This window comes from Macaca nemestrina, chromosome 12, assembly GCF_043159975.1.
Source record: "Macaca nemestrina isolate mMacNem1 chromosome 12, mMacNem.hap1, whole genome shotgun sequence".
Lineage (NCBI taxonomy): Eukaryota > Metazoa > Chordata > Mammalia > Primates > Cercopithecidae > Macaca > Macaca nemestrina.
In genome coordinates this window covers 29,032,224-29,048,125 of record NC_092136.1, presented here as the reverse complement: position 1 = coordinate 29,048,125, position 15,902 = coordinate 29,032,224, and the positions used below count along the sequence as shown (strand labels likewise).

General features: G+C 44.8%; 1 protein-coding gene across 15 annotated transcripts in view; it reads left to right on the top strand.

Moving 5' to 3' along the window:
• Window positions 1–15,902, top strand: part of LOC105471570 (proline rich 5 like) — a 175,472-nt gene that overhangs the window by 112,455 nt on the left and 47,115 nt on the right. For all 15 annotated transcript variants that reach the window (XR_011610677.1, XR_011610676.1, XR_011610675.1 and 12 more), the window contains one exon: window positions 10,952–11,000. Coding sequence is in view for 10 of the 15 variants with exons in the window: in XM_011724118.3 (XP_011722420.1) it covers window positions 10,952–11,000 (49 nt within the window). In the remaining 5 variants the exon portion in view is untranslated. The remainder of the gene's footprint in view (window positions 1–10,951; window positions 11,001–15,902) is intronic.

Here is a 15,902-nt window from a genome sequence, read left to right as displayed (position 1 = left end):
CAGAATGGTAGGGATGTCAGAAAGAGATGTGCAAACAGAGAGGCCTCAGTTCTTCAGCCCATTTTTCAGTTGTGACAGTCCTCTTACATGCAAGAAGATTTGTGCTAGGTTTAATAGAAATTTTTAACCGAAGAGAGCAGTTTCTGGATTCAGAAAGATCAGGGATCAAGATTGGGCTAGCTGCGTGACCTTGGGCAAGTGACTTCATTTTTCTAAGTCTATTTTGTCTTTTATGAAATGAGGATAATAATAGCCCTAACCTCATGGTCACTGGGAGGATTGAGCTAATGCTAAAAGCATCCTTAGTACAGGGTCTGGTGATTTAATAAAGTTTAATAAATGTTAGCCATATGATTCTTATTACTGTGAACACTTAAGAAATAGTAAAGTGATACATAATGGGTGAGTATAGTGCATGAAAGCACAGGCTGATGTGATGAATTTCCCCATGAATAGTGCTGTGTATAACCCTCTCCTGGCTGGGTGTCATGCTCTCACTTGTAATCCCACCACTTTGGGAGGCTGAGACAGGAGGATCGCTTGAGTCCAAGTGTTTGAGACCAGCTTGGGCAGCATAATGAAACCCCAGTTTCTACAAAAAAATACAAATAAAATTAAAAACTGGGCATGATGATGCACATTGCACTCCAACCTGGGCAACAGAGCAAGATCCTGTCTCAGAAAAAACTTCTCGAGCAGTTTGGATGAGGTGAGCTCACTTTGAACTAGAGAGTCTGGGACAGAATCCTCAGAGTGGTGCCTGGAGTTGAAGTTTGGGTGAGGCTAAGTTCTTACAAGGAGAGCCAGCTGTTTCTCCTTTCCACAGAGAAAAGAACAAGAGGAAATGACTTTCTCAGTTCTCCATTCTACTCAAGCCAAATGGTAATAAACTTTTGATGGAGTATCCAAGTCTGGGGTCAAAGCCTAAATCACGTTCTTTGGGTCACTCATCCCAGCCACCCTGGCCACTTTCTATCTGTGGAGTTAGTATGTACCTGGAAAATACAAATTTGTTTAAATAGCAGCCAATGCAAAGGATGACTAGGAAGGAAGATGTTTTATGTAGCTGGGTCTTGTAATGCATTCATTATTATAAGTGGTCTTTCCATTTAAGACATGTCTTTGAAAATAGACTCTATTTTAAATGTTAGCACATAGACTTTGAAGTAACTATGAGGAAGAACTTGGGACTGAGGAAGGTCAAGTTCTAAAACACAGTATTGGATCCAAAGGCAGGTGTCTCCACACTGTAAGAATAAATCCAGCTGGGCGTGGTAGCTCACGCCTGTAATCACAGCACTTTGGGAGGCCAAGGTGGGCAGATCACGAGGTCAGGAGATGGAGACCATCCTGGCTAACACGGTGAAACCCTGTCTCTACTAAAAATATATATTAAAAAATTAGCTGGGCATGGTGGTAGGCACCTGTAGTCCCAGCTACTCAGGAGGCTGAGGCAGGAGAATGACATGAACCCAGGAGGTAGAGATTGCGCCACTGCACTCCAGCCTGGGCGACAGAGCGAGACTCCATAACAACAACAACAACAACAGGATAAATCTGTCAGGCCAGGTGTGGCGGTTCACCCTGTAGTCCCAGAACTTTGAGAGGCCGAGGCGGGTGGATCACCTCAGGAGTTCGAGACCAGCCTGGCCAACATGGCAAAACCCTGTCTCTACTAAATTAGCCAGGTATGGTGGTGTGTGCCTGTAATCCCAGCCAGCTATTTTTGGGAGGCTGAGGCAGGAGAATTGCTTGAACCTGGGAGACAGAGGTTGCAGTGAGCCAAGATCATACCACACTGCACTCCAGCGTGGGGGGGACAGAGTGAGACTTTGTCTCAAAAAAAAAAAAAAAAAATCCGACAGAAATGTTTCACCTCAATACAGTGGCCAGTGTTGCCCTGTGTAAAAGTCAGGGCACATGGTCTGTTGATATGAAAACCATAAATCAGAATATTTCCTATTGAAACTTCCTTAGGAGGCATAGCTTGCACGTTGTAATATCTCTCAAGGTAAGACAATGACCTTTCAGAATAGATGTATTCTGGCTAAATCCCCAGGCATCACAATCAACAATTCTGGCTTCCCTAAATTTCCATCTGCTGGAGTCCGGGCTGATTCTGGGAATCTTCTTGTTTTGAATTCTCTGTGGGGTATTAGTGCGGCTTTTAACACCCCTCTCCACCCTCACCCCTGATGTGGCTGCGTTTTGGCAGCAGGGACAAGTCTGGGTTAGAGGTTTGGGTTTCATGAGCCCTTCCAGGAACGAGGGCAGCTAAGCTGACTTTAGAGAGGAGTGCACTCCCCCTAAACAGTCTTTTCTGCCAACTCTCCCACTGATTTTATGCGACCGAGAAGAATTAGAAAAGTGTGAAAAAAAAGCAAGATTGATGTTTGCTGGTTCTTTGAAGAACCTGCTTGCCAATGTTCTTATAAGTTCTTATTCAGTCTTTGAGTATTGGGGTGTGTGTGTCGAAGGAGGGACCATTGATTCATTGATTCTTTTATTGAATAAATGTGGAGTACTGGGCTGTATTCTGGGGTGGCCATTGAGTAGGTGGTTTGTGTCTTGGAGCTCTTACAGCAGAATGAGAGAGGAACTGGGCAGGTAGTTCTCAGGCAATGCTTTTAGAGGGGTGAAGGTGGAATCTGGAGTGCTGGGAGCCTGTGGAGGATGGGCACATAATTAGACCTAGGAGAAAGTGATACCCAAGTTGAAATCGGAAGCGGGAGCAGGCAGAAAGGGCAGTTGAGCATCTAACATTCTTGCCACCGCCACTCACTCCATGCCCTCCCGCCTCCTCAAACTCCCTGGGAGGACTTTTTCTCTGCAGAAATAAATGCTCAGAGGTGAGGTTTCCGGAAACCAGAGATGAGTTATCTGCAGCCGGCCTGAGACAGGAAACGCACATTTTCCTTCTCTCTCCAACCACCCTGCTTCTGTTCTTGTTGGGAGGGAGGAGGTGGTGTGAAGAAAACCCCAGAGATTTTCAAGGAAAGAGGAGGTTCCAAGAATTGTGTTTGATCTCTGACAGGTCTGAGTTGAAATATCTTCCTTCTGAGTCAGTTGGTTGCCGGAAACCCAAAGGGAAATCCACCTCCAATTTTTCCATCTCTTTAACAGAGTCTGTTGACTGTAGGAGAGGGGGACCCACAGTGGTGGGGAGAGCTGGGAGGGGACGGGAGGAAGGTGAGCCTGGATCCAGCTCACAGGCTGATATCATAGACCAGTCCCTGGCCTGATGCCACGAGGTAATGATAACCGCAGACACTTGCTTAGCGTTTAGTATGTGCCAGGCTCCAAGTGCTTCATATATGTCAACTCTTTTAAAACTCCCCACACCCTGTGAGATAGATACCGTATCCCTGTTTTACAAGGAGGAAGTACAGATACAGAGAGGTGAAATAACTCGCCCGGAGTCATGTAGCCAGTAAGAGCCTGAGCTGGGATTTGAACCGAAGTCTCCCATGTCCTTAAACCCTTAGTAAGTGGGCTGCAAGAGCCACACAGAGCTGGCATTATCCAGATTTGGGCTTGATGTACCTGGGCAAAGGTTCATGAATAGATCATGAGGGGGGCATTGACCTTCTGAGAAGCCTAGTTTTGGAGGGATTAAGATGAGGTCTCTTCTTGGTCTGGGTGACTCTGCCTGATGATGTGTTCCTACCTTGTATCTGCTGTGGCTGAGAAACAGACTTGGTTTTCAGGTTAAGAAGGGTTGTTAGAAATGGCAGATTGGAAACCCATGGGGTCGGCGCATGTGGTGTTTGGCCTAAAAGTTGTTTAGAAATCTGGACATCTCACCTAAAACTCCAGGTTTCCAGCCTCTCTGGAAAGGTCAGATCTGGGCACTGGACTCGTGGTCTGGCATGGAGCTTGTCAGGGGAGCTGAGGCCTGGCTGCTGGCTTTAGAGGGACTTTCTTGGACTTTACAGTATACACTCACTTGCCTCCCTTCCTTGCCTGCCTGCCCCTGTGGCATGGGGGGTACCACTGCCTGGTTAGGTTGGCCTCCATTTGAGTTGGGATCTACCAGTGTATGCCCCTGGCAAAGCTCTGAGCATCAATCTCATCAGCAAAATGAGGATACACTCCTACCTGTGAGGCTGTTGGAGAATTTGAGATTCTGTGTGCAGACTGCTGAGCATAGTGAGCCACATAACTAGGAGTTCAATAAATGCTCTTTGTCGGTTTCCTCCCATGTTTCTCACTGTTCCCATTGCCACCCACTAGGATGCAGACACCCAAAAGGTGGGAGTACTCCATGTCCTGAGTCAAGGATACCACCTCCCATGGGTTCCCATGGAATGGACCAGAGAAGGGGAGGGAGTCTTTCTGTCTGTTCCGACTTAAGAGAAGCTGTCTCCTTGAAACATATCCTATCGCAGAAGTGAGGTGGGTGATATCAGGACATTCAGCAATCAGGCTGGATGGGCACTGACCGGCTACAGCATTGGGCACAGGACTCTGGAGGAGGACCTCTGCTGTTCCTGGATCTTGAGGTGGTCTGGGCGGATCTCGCCAAAGGGCCAGGGTGCAGGGCGAGGGAACCCCTACTTGCCAAATGGCACAGAAATGTTAACTACTGATATGGTTATTCCAACTCATCTTGGCTAACCTGCAGCACTTCTTGCAAGCTGCCTCATCCTCTTTAACCTCATGTGGGAAGAGAGTTGGGTCTTTAATCTCATGTGGGAAGAGAGTTGGGACAAGGAGAGGGATTTCGCCACCTTGGGTCTTTCTCTGTGTGCAAGGCAGACTGACTCTGTCCGAGGTGATTTCCCTCTGTCACTTCCACGCTTGCCTACTCTGCTGCCATCCTGCTGTCCCTGCGCCTCTCCACCAGCTTGACTCCAGCTTTTAGTAATGCCTCCTTTACCTTTAAGCCCACAGGAGTGGGAAGTTGAGTTGACAAGACGGTGAGGCGTGAGATCGCAGGTCTGTGTAATAACAGGAAATCCTGTCAACTGGGGTGGTGCCTCAGCTGGTCAGCCTGGGAGGGAGAAAGGGTGAGATCATGTAGACCAGTCAGTGCTTCCCCATTTTTTCCCCCTATTATGCCTCCTTTTGGCTTCTGGCTGAACTTCATACCCAGTTTCTCATTTTGGTCAGGCCCCATGTAAGTGTCCCCTTCACATTACCCTCAGTTCCCGGCTTCCCTTTTTCTAGCTTAGTGGCTTGTGGTGGGGGTTGGTAGCAGTAGAATTCTGTTTTCAAATGAAACCAGGCATGGAGGTCCAATATGTGAAACAGATGGCATATGGGGGCTGCTGAGGCTGAGGGGTTGCTTTCATGTCAGTTACACGTCCCGGCAATTCTCTTCTCCAAAACTGCCTCCACCTTCCTACCTTCTTATCCTTTCATCAGCTGGTCTGGCCCTACCTAACATATTACCCGCTTTATGAATTTCTCCTGGGTCCTCAATCCCAGCCATAGGAAATGCTAGTGTGGCTGTACTTGTAGGAAGATGCTGAGAAGCAGTGGGCTGGAGTTTTCAAGACCCTGGGATTCAGAGTCCTGGGTGAAATCATAGCAGCTCATGCTTGCCAAGCCTTGCTGTGGGCCAGGCAGCGTTCTAGCAATTTGATGAGGATTAACCCATTTTACTTGTACAGTAATCCTATGAAGTAGGTATCCTTATCCTCCCCACATTCTAGGTGAGGAAACTGAAGTATGAAGAACCAGTGAATTTTCCCAGGTCATTGCTAACAATAGCTACTAAGTGGCTGCCAGGATGCAGAGCCAGGCAGCTCTGGGCTCCCTGGTCACAAGAAGACACATGCTATCTCTGGCCTGTGCTTGCTCGGGACAGTTTCCTTGTGTATGAAAAGTGAGGCTATTCTTGCTGCTTACAGTTCTGTTTTAGGCTTAAATGTGGGAACGCCTACAATTATTGACAGTGGTTTCCAGCACCCAGTAAGTGCTCAATGAACTTTAATTGGAGAAAAATGCCGGGTTCCATCCTAAGAGCAATTTGTTTATTATTCCTTATGATGATGTTTGTTCTAACAAGTAATTGCTTTTCTGTTGACAGGGCAGCAACCCTAGGATAGAGCGGGAAAAGTGGAAGGGAGGCTGCCAGATTCTAGGCCTGAGCCTCCAAGGAGCTTACGGCCTAGGTGTTAGGAATCAAGATTTTCATCTTTCCTGCATCTAGGGAACCACCAACCACAGCCTCTTTAATTTGGCTGTCTCTCTCCAGCTTTTCTCTTCTTTCTTGTCCTTTACAAATTAAATTGGTAAACGTGAGTAAGGCTATAGGGTGAATTGTCCCATTGTGATTTTGGCCTAGGTATCTAATGCCTTGATATTTTTTATTCTCATCTTTTGGGTAAGATGAACCTCCTCTGCCCTATAAAAGAGTGGACCAGGTCACTCTCTCGTGGGGCACAGGAGAAATCATTGAGCTGTTTCATCCTTTTCTTCTGGCATCCAGCACCATGTCTAACACATAACATTTTGTTTTCAGTAAATGGTTAAGAGTCAAATAATTAATTAATGGGGTCTCCACTCTGAGTTCCTTCTTTTTTTTGATGGGGGAAGGTATCTTTTAAGTGGGGAAGTGTCTGCCAAGTTCCACTGGAGATGGTGTGTTGGAACAGAGGTGTGGAAAATCCCCTTCTCTCAATTCAGCTGAGACAAGATAGAGGTTTCTTCAGAAACATTCTTTCCTTATAAACCAATGCAAGCAGAATAAACAGAGTATAGACATGGATTGTAGATTTGCAACATGACTCAGCCACGGTCTGCTCACAGGCTGGCCTAGCCAGCACTGTTGGGGACTCCTGGCCCCCTTTCCTCATCTCTTCACTCTCTATAATCCTGGGAAAAAGGATTCTTGGATTATCAGCTTGAGGCAGGTCTGGACTGGTGGGTTCCCAGGACTTGTGGGATTCTCTGTTAGCTGGTACCCACCCTGCTTCCTGATGTGCCCTTGATAGGGACTTACTCCTGCGATTCTTTCTCGGGCTTCTGACCATTCTGCGATAATCTTGGTGGTGGTTATTAACTTAAAGATCTTAAAAATTTGTTTCTGAATAGGATTGTATTGACGTGGTTCAAAAATTTTACACATATAGCAAGGGTATACAGTAGAGTCTCCCACCCCTGTATCCCAGAAACCAGTTTTCCATTCTCTCTTCCTCGAGATAAGTATTAGTAACAATAACTTATTGGGTATTCTTCCAGAGTTTCTTTATGCATATATAAGAAATACATACGGAAACACAGTTGATAATAGTGGATACTTTGTACAAGGTCTGTGGACTGGAGTGGGGTCTGGTGATGTGGTGTCTGCAGGACAGCATCTTCCCCAAACTTCAGGGAATCGGATCGGCTAAAGTGTTGTGTTGCCCTACGTAATTTCCAGCAACAACTTCAAGCTTCTCCAAGGCTTTACGTGTAGACATGGAGAAGAGGACACACAACCCAGTACTTTTTTACATATGATTTAAAAAAATGCATATGTGGATCGGGCACAGTGGCTCATGCCTGTAATCCCAGCACTTTGGGAGGCCAAGGTGGGCAGATCACCTGAGGTCAAGAGTTCGAGGTCAGTCTGGCCAACATGATGAAACCCTATCTCTACCAAAAGTATGAAAATTAGCTGGGAGCGGTGTTGGGTGCCTGCTATCCCAGCTACTCAGGAGGCTGAGGCACAAGAATCGCTTGAGCCCAGGAGGCGGAGGTTGCAGTGAGCTGAGATGGCACCACTGCACTCCAGCCTGGGCAACAGAGTAAGACTCTGTCTCAATAAAAAACAGCTAATGAATTAAAAAATAAATAAAATGTATTTGTGTTCTCTGTGTTTAAAAATCAAGGAGCTATATATTTCAATTCTAAGGGCCTATGGGGAAACCCATTCATATAGTAATACAGACTTGAACAGCAAGTTATAAGAGTGGAAGAGTGGAATTAACCAACAAATGTGTTAATGTTATATAAACTAAAATATGTATTCTTGTTTTTTTCTTCCTATTTTATAAGATAGCCTGTTGTATGTACACACTGTTCTGTATCTTGCATTGTTTCTTTGCTTACTATGACTTAAATCTTTCATGTCATTATTTAGAGCACTTTTTCACTCCCTTTTTTAAATAGTTGCATAGAATTCCATTGCCTGGATGAACATAATCTTTTTATTAGCACTTTATTGGTGCATATTTATGTTGATTTCTATATTTTGCTGCAACGAAAAACTCTGCACATATGTGACATGTGACGCTGTCTAACCATGTTATCATGCCCAGACAGAAGGCAGGATTTTATAAGGAATAAGGGCAGTGTAGCTTACTGACTTGCCCACGTAGAGCAATAGAATCTTGCCTTAAGTGATCAATAAGGTCTTTTCTGTTCAGATAAGTCTATGAACAGTACCTAGTGGAGAAGGCTTTGCATTCTAGATTTGATAAAAGAACAAGTGTGTGGTTCTCCTACTGTACCTGGCTATGGACCATTATATTTAAAGTATATAAAGCAGATGACCACATCACGTCTGGTTCCTCCTCAGTAAAGAAATAGTTATCACTATCAGCATGGTGGAAGGCCCCTCTTCATGTTCTACTTCTTTATTCTTCCCCATTATCATCTCATCACCTCTGTTATAGCTGCTTCTAGCTTCAGAGTCCTTTCTGCTAAGTCTTTGTCTTGGAAGTTGCATTGTCTGCTCTTTAGCTTCTGCTCTGTTAGGCTGATTTCTACCTAGACTTCTCTTCCTGGGACCCTCTGCAGAATTCTGGCCTTGGCTGTGGCTTGCTGCAATGTAAGGCTCCTGGGCTTCCGCCCTCCCGGTAGAGTGAAACCCCTTCCTGCCTTCCCTGATAGGAGGAGAGGAGATGTCTTGGATTCCTCAACTGGGTAGCATCAGGATGCTTGTCTGCATCCCACTGTGAGATGCCTGGGGCAACCTTTACTTGTTCAATCATATCCAGCCCAAACTCATAATTCCGACACCAGCATAGATCCCTCCTCCATGCTGCTCTCCAGGAGGATGTCCATAGTTTTTTATCTTGAAGGCCCCCTTAACCCCGACCTCTTTCTTTTTCAATCTTACCCATGGCATCTTCATGAGCACGGTGTTTTCCCACTGTGGGTTCCTTGGGACACCAATTCCACAGCATATTATATGATCTCAGAACCATGTTAGTCCCTCAGCATCATGAGTACCCAAGATACCTCCTTGGGAAGCTCTGCCCTAAGTAGCCTATTGTTAGGACTTGTTTTTCCACTTGTGCGCAAAGCTTGGCTTCTTCACCTATGGCGTTGAGACTTCCCAAGGACCACGAGGACTTTGTTAGAAGGTGTTTCTCCCTCCTGTGGTCAGAAGCAATCTTCTTACCTCTTCCTGTTTCAAAGCCTCCATCCACTTTAGGCTGCCCCATAGGTTGCTGCTTCCTGTCTGAGAGACACATCTAGCCTCTGCCTCAAAGACTAGTGATGCCCAACCTGCTCTTAGTCCAGTGGCTTTTGACAAAGGCTTCCTTCTCTTGGATCAGACCTGCCCACATCTGGGAGAACCCCTGGGTTGTGTTGACCGGGTGGCCCTCCATGAGACTGCCATTAAATTGGCCCTCAAAATGCAGCATCCACGAGAGACATATTTTCTGTCATGGGAAAAGGAAGGTATTTTCTTTGTTCAACGTGTGTTTGTGGTTTTCCAGGGCTTTTTCTGGCACAGAAATTCAAATCGTGTGGTTCTCTCTTTTTTTGTCTTAATTTTATTGTGCCTGTTTTCTCTGCACAAAACAACATCTTGCTGTAACCTCCTGTTTATCCTTCAGTGACATGAGTGAACATGTTTTGGGGGAGTGAATCCTCAGCAAGGGTTGTCAGAAACTTGAGCATTTGCTCCTTATTAGCCATAGCCAATGGGATGAGTAAAGAAAACCATTTGAAATCATGAAGGGTTTACTCCCTAGGGAACTCACTGGATCTGGGGAGCAAGTTATTCTTGTTTTTTTGTTCCCTTACCTTGTCTGGATCAAAATAAAGAATAGTATGGGTGGTTCCATTATTTGTCACAGAGGAGAGCTGGCGTCAATATCCCTATTTTCCATTTGTATTTTATTAGCACTTAAGATTCATTGAAATCATCTTGTGAGTGTATTTATTAACATGCTATCTATCCATCAGCCCCCAAGAAGAGAGCAGAGACCTTGTCTGTCTTATTCACCTTTGAACTCCTGGTGCTAGAACGACGTGTAACACATAAAGAGCCACTCAACACATATTCATTGCTGGATAAATAAAATCTCCCTGTTCTCCCTGCTGTGGTCCACCTTAAAGACTGCTTCAGTCCATTGGGCATGGGTTGTAAGACCACCCAAACCATGGTACCAAGTTGAATGTTAAGTCAGGGTTGGGGGAGGGGTTCTGGATTTAGAGGAGAGACAGGGTGGAGTTATGGGAAAAGATGTTGATTTTGCAAAAAGTCTGGGTTCAAATCTTGGCTCTGCCACTGACTTGTTTTGGGGAACTCTCTGAGGCATAATTTTTAAAATCTGTACAGGAAGAATAATAATTACTCCTACCCCCCCCAACATACACTTTATAATCCTTGGTTGAAGAATGTATGAAAAATGTGTTTTAAACTATAAAGTGCTCTGCAAATGTGGAGGAGTGCAAAATGATGGTCTTTCTCTTCTTCTTTTTGCTTCATATAAAGCCTGGTGCCCTGGCCTGCCCTTAGCAGCTCTGCTAGAATTAGGATTTCCTGTGGCTGGCTGCCCTCTTCACAGTGCTACTTTCTCAGAGTGAACTGAGGAACACATCTTCTAGGATTTCCGTTGCTGCAATTCCATGATAACAATGGGGGCAGGGGGACCAGGACCTAAGAAAGTGTCCCCAACTTCTCAGGCCTGGTCCCACCCCATGCCACTGGTGAGCACATTGTCACCATGAGCTGTACCATCAAGGGTCGCTTGACGGTGTTTCTCTTCTCCCTTCTCCCCAGGCAGCTGTTGAAGAGTGAACTTGGATCATTCATTACAGACTATTTTCAGGTAAGCTGTGTGGATATGAGCATCCGTCATTATCATGCATGTGGGGGCATGGACCTAAAGGGGGTGGCCAGTACTGTACAATTGGACATTCTTTCAACAGCCAAAATTACATATCCCTAGTCCCTGCTGTGTGCTGTGCGTTGCAGAGGAGCACCAGGCCTGAGTGTCCCGGCAGTCAATGGAGATCCCAGTCCCATGCAGCAGTTCTCAGGCATTTTGGTCTCAGGACCCCTTTACACTCATAAAATATTTTGATCCTTGTCTGGATCAAAATAAAGAATAGTAAGGATGGTTCCATTATTTGTCTTATGTCTGTCTTTACCATTATAGAAATTAAACCTGAAGAGCTTTAAAATATGTCTTAATTTAAGTAATAAGCCTATTACATATTAGTGCTAATTACATTTTTATGAAAAATAACTCTCAGAATAAAATAGTCAGGAGATGTCTGCATTGTCTGGCTTCATAGAAGACAGTTGGATTCTTATACCTGCTTCACTTTCAACTTGTAATGATATTGCATGTCATGTAGTTTTGGGAAAACTCCACTGTAAACACGTGGATAATGCAAGGGAAAAAAACAGATAGCTTAGTATTACCGAGAAAATAGTTTTGACCGTGGGGATCCCCCAGGGGACCCTGAATCATACCACATCTGGATCCACTGTCTGGATCAGTCAGACTTCTCCCCTGTCTATAAAGCTAGTGTAAAGCTAGTGAGTTTAAGGTTCCAGGACCAATCAGAGGATAGTTTCTCATTCACAGACACAAGCTGTTTTCATGACTCTATCCAAAGTCATATGGTAGAGAGGGAATGGGGAGTGTTGGGTGACAAGGAGTAACTGACCGGACAGCACTTTAGTGAAGTCAGAATCCCCACTTCTCATTCATTTGCTGAGTGGGCAAGCTGTTTCACCTCCCTGTGCCTCGGTTTCCTCATCTGTAAAATGCAACTAAACATACAACTTATCTTAAAAGATTATATGCTTTATGTGAAATAACACATGTAAAGCCCTCTGTACATAGTGTGTAGGGGGGCAGTATAGGGTAGTGGTCAAGATCACAGCCTTTAGAGGCAGAGTGCTTGGGTTCAGTGCCCAGCATAGCCACTTACTAGCTGTGTGACCTTGAGCAAGTTGCTTTACCTCTCTGTATTTCCTTTTCTGTGAAACAACAGTAATAGGACCAAACCTTATAGAGTTGTCGTGAAGACTAAATAAGTTATTTATAAAAAGTGCTCAGTGACTAGCAGAGAGAGTAAGACAGTAATAAGTGCTTACTAAATTTATATAAGTGCCTATGTGTTATTCTAAGGTGTAATCCATCTCTTTTAATGGAAAAGTAGCATACAATGCATAACATCTTGGTTTCAGGTTAGCAGTATTATTCTGTATCCAAATAGAGCATGCTTTTAAGACAGTTTAAAGAGATTTTAAGTTTTGAAACAGTACGGGCATCCTTTTATAATTTTTCTTTATGAGATTCAGGAAGCTTAAACTTTTACATGCACTTTAAAAGAATGACATGGCAGTTTAAACACACACACACACACACACACACACACACACACACACACACACGGACAACTCCTCTAAATCTGGACAAACCAAGACCCAACAGAAGCCTGGAATTCAATCCGGTCATATGTCTCAGCTGCTTGGAAGACAGCTCCTGTTCAGGGAGGGACAAACATAAAGATTAAGAGAGAGATAATTAGTCACAAATGTGAATCATTTCAGTTGCCCTTGACTCAAAGGTCAGTCTTGGCCTCATTCTCTTCTCTTGCTGTCTCTACTGATTGATTTTTTAAAAATCTAACTACAGAGAAGTGGTTTTTCAGTCAGTCCTGGAGAAACCTGCTGAGTTGAATTGCCATCCTCCTTGACATTTAAAAGCTCCATGGTTTGGTGTGGTTTCAATCAGGTTTTAAATGTCGTTTGTCTTTTGGCGCTGGGGGTTACCCCTAGGGCGGATAGGAAAGGGTGTTTGGGTGGGGACTTGTTTATCTGGGAAGCCCTGAGGTTTTTGGGGGCGGTTAATACTGCTTACAAAGCATGCCAGATGCTTAAAAACTAATAACCACTTGTCATTTCCTATCGGGAACCTAATCAGAGAAGCTGCTATGGGAATAGAGTCTCTTGCCAGGGGTTGGGGCGAGGACTGGTTTTCACAGTTTTAAATCGAAGTTTATTTAAGGTGCTGATCTGGAAACAAGGCTCTCCTAGATACAGTTGTTGTTGTTGTTGTTTTTTAATAGATTTTAAGTGTCATGTGGGCACACAGCTTTTTTCTTTCTTGCTTGCTTGCTTGCTTGCTTTCCTTGCTTTCCTTGCTTTCCTTGCTTTCCTTGCTTTCCTTGCCTGCCTGCCTGCCTGCCTGCCTGCCTGCCTGCCTGCCTGCCTGCCTTCCTTCCTTCCTTCCTTCCTTCCTTCCTTCCTTCCTTCCTTCCTTCCTTCCTTTTCTCTCTCTCTCTCTCTCTCTCTCTCTCTTTTGGTTCTCCACTCCCTGCAAAGTTCCTGGAATATAGTAGATACTCAGTAAACCTTCTTGGGAGAGAGGGAGGGATTTTCTGCCACAGATCACTGAAATGATTTTAGGTGATGCGTGCAATGACATTAAATAACATTAGGCCTTGTGGTTAGAAACTGCTCTCCTCTTTTATTTTCCTTTCACCCTTGGGATTGTGCTAGAGAGGATCTTGAGTTGCACCATGGTGTCCTCTCCCCTCCTTCAGGACTTCGTAATCTCTCTTGTTTGAATAAGGAGGAGAAGTCCTCGAACTTAGTGTCTTCAGCTAGGGACACTGACTAGTTAGGATTTCTTAACATTATTTTGTTGGCATTGAGTTGATCGTTGAGTTCCATTTCACTTAGTGTAAATGATGTTGCTATGGTTTCAGTTTTAAACATATTTATGTGTTTAAAAAGTAGATTGATATAAGAAAAATAGTATGCAAAGAATAATCACGTAGGTGGCCCTGGCTCTGGCCCTAGTCATGCAGGTGGTTCAAGAGAGACTCAGATTTGGAAAGCCCATTACCAGGTATTGCTTAAAAATGGGCTGGTTTCAAACCATTCATTTTACAGAAGAAATCTCCATATAAGGAGGCACGTCCCAGAGGGAAGGCTTGTAGAGGCGAGCTTAGCCTTCACATTCGACTGTCAGATGTCGTTTCAGGAGGGAAAATCAGGAGGAATGCTAGAAAGTGTGTTCCTCCAGTAAAGGGGCAGAAGGAAGGCCTGAGGACAGATGAGGAATGGAACCCAGGAGTGGACAGGAAATTCACCAAAACCATGGCTCTGGCTGTTGGGAAAGGTGAAAGATGAGCTTCCTGGGTGCTGGGCTCTGCACTGCAGAGGCTCGGATGGCCATGCCCAGGCATCTGCATTCAGCAGTCAAGTCTGTCTCCTCACCCTGACCCCCACCTCCGAGCTTGCCACTCGTACAGCCCTTTCTGTGGCTCTGCTTTTGAAAGCGAACGTTCTTATTTTACATTCTGTGAGTCTTAACACATTTCCCACTTTCCTGAGTGGGAAATAATGAAAATGACCCCGGGTGAGGCCAAGAGAAATCATGTAGGGAAACTGTGCTTATCTCATGTCTGCACACAGAGAAGACAAGCTGTGTGATCTGCGGAAGCCCTGAGAGATGTCCATAAGGCACTGGCCGGAAAAGTCTCTGACATTTCCAGTATTGATTTTTTTCCTTTCCCTCTGTTTTGAATTGTGCCCGGAAGGAAAATTGGGGTTTCCGAGAGAAATGCTATATACTAATGACAGCTCTGAGGGATAATTGGTTTCTTGTAATTTTTGAAACTGATGATATGAAACGTTCTGGATTTTCCTGTTTACCTAATTAGGTATCTTGGTGGTTCAGAGCATGGGCGTGTTTGCAGATCGCACTTTCTGCCATTCTGTATTTACTGGCTTTGTTGTGTGTATTATAAGCTTCTCCCCCAAGCCCAGAAAGTTCAATTCCTTTTGTTGGAACTGGTGTTTTACTTGATAACAGAAACTCAGGCTAGAGTCGGTGGCTTTGAATGGGTTAATACTAGGAAGAGAGGAAACTTAGCCACCACGGTTGTCAGTAGGTCATGGATACGTGGTAATGTTTGAGATGCATTTGTGTGTGCGCATGTATGCATATATATTTATTTTTCCATTTGCTGCTAATATCTGCAAGAGTCCCAGGAGGTCAGTTTTTCCTAGAGTTTACAGCATATGGCAGAGAGCTGAAGGAGTGTAGCATTAACTGAAGACCTGAATGGATGGCAAAGACTTTAAATCAGGCCCAGAAAAAGCAATTATACTTTGTGGGAACAAAGATAGGACTTCTGAGGATTCTTGGCAAGCTGGATGGAGAGAAGATCAAGAGTGGTGAAGGTAACTTTTGTGATTTCTAAATCCAAATTGAGGAGGAGACAGAAGTTTCAGCTGTTCTTTGATCAGTTGGACAGGCTTCTCTAACAAGCAGGACTCCCAAAATGGGAAAAGAGCTAATTGGGTGAACAGAGAGTAGTAAAAGGAATTCCACATACACCCTTCTTTCAAGGTAAAATTGAGGCCTATCCACACAGGGGGGCTTTGAACAAGTGGAACGGGGATCTGGTGAGAAGACAGAGGAGAAGTTATGTTTTTAGGTGAGAGGTCATTAGAGGTTGCATTTTTTTTTATTTGGCCAGTACTTAGAGAAGAACAGCATTGTGGAATCTGTAAGCTTTGGGGTGGCCTAGAAGCTCCCATTGGCCACCGTGAGGGGCGAGAATGAGGTGGAGCCAGACTGGGGGCTTTGAGAAGCATCCCTGGGTGTCTTGGGCTACTCACTGTGGAGCTCGCTGCCTGCCAGAGGTCACTTTTCAGCAGCTTTGCCGTTTTTAATCTCCTTAGCAATTATTTGAATTTT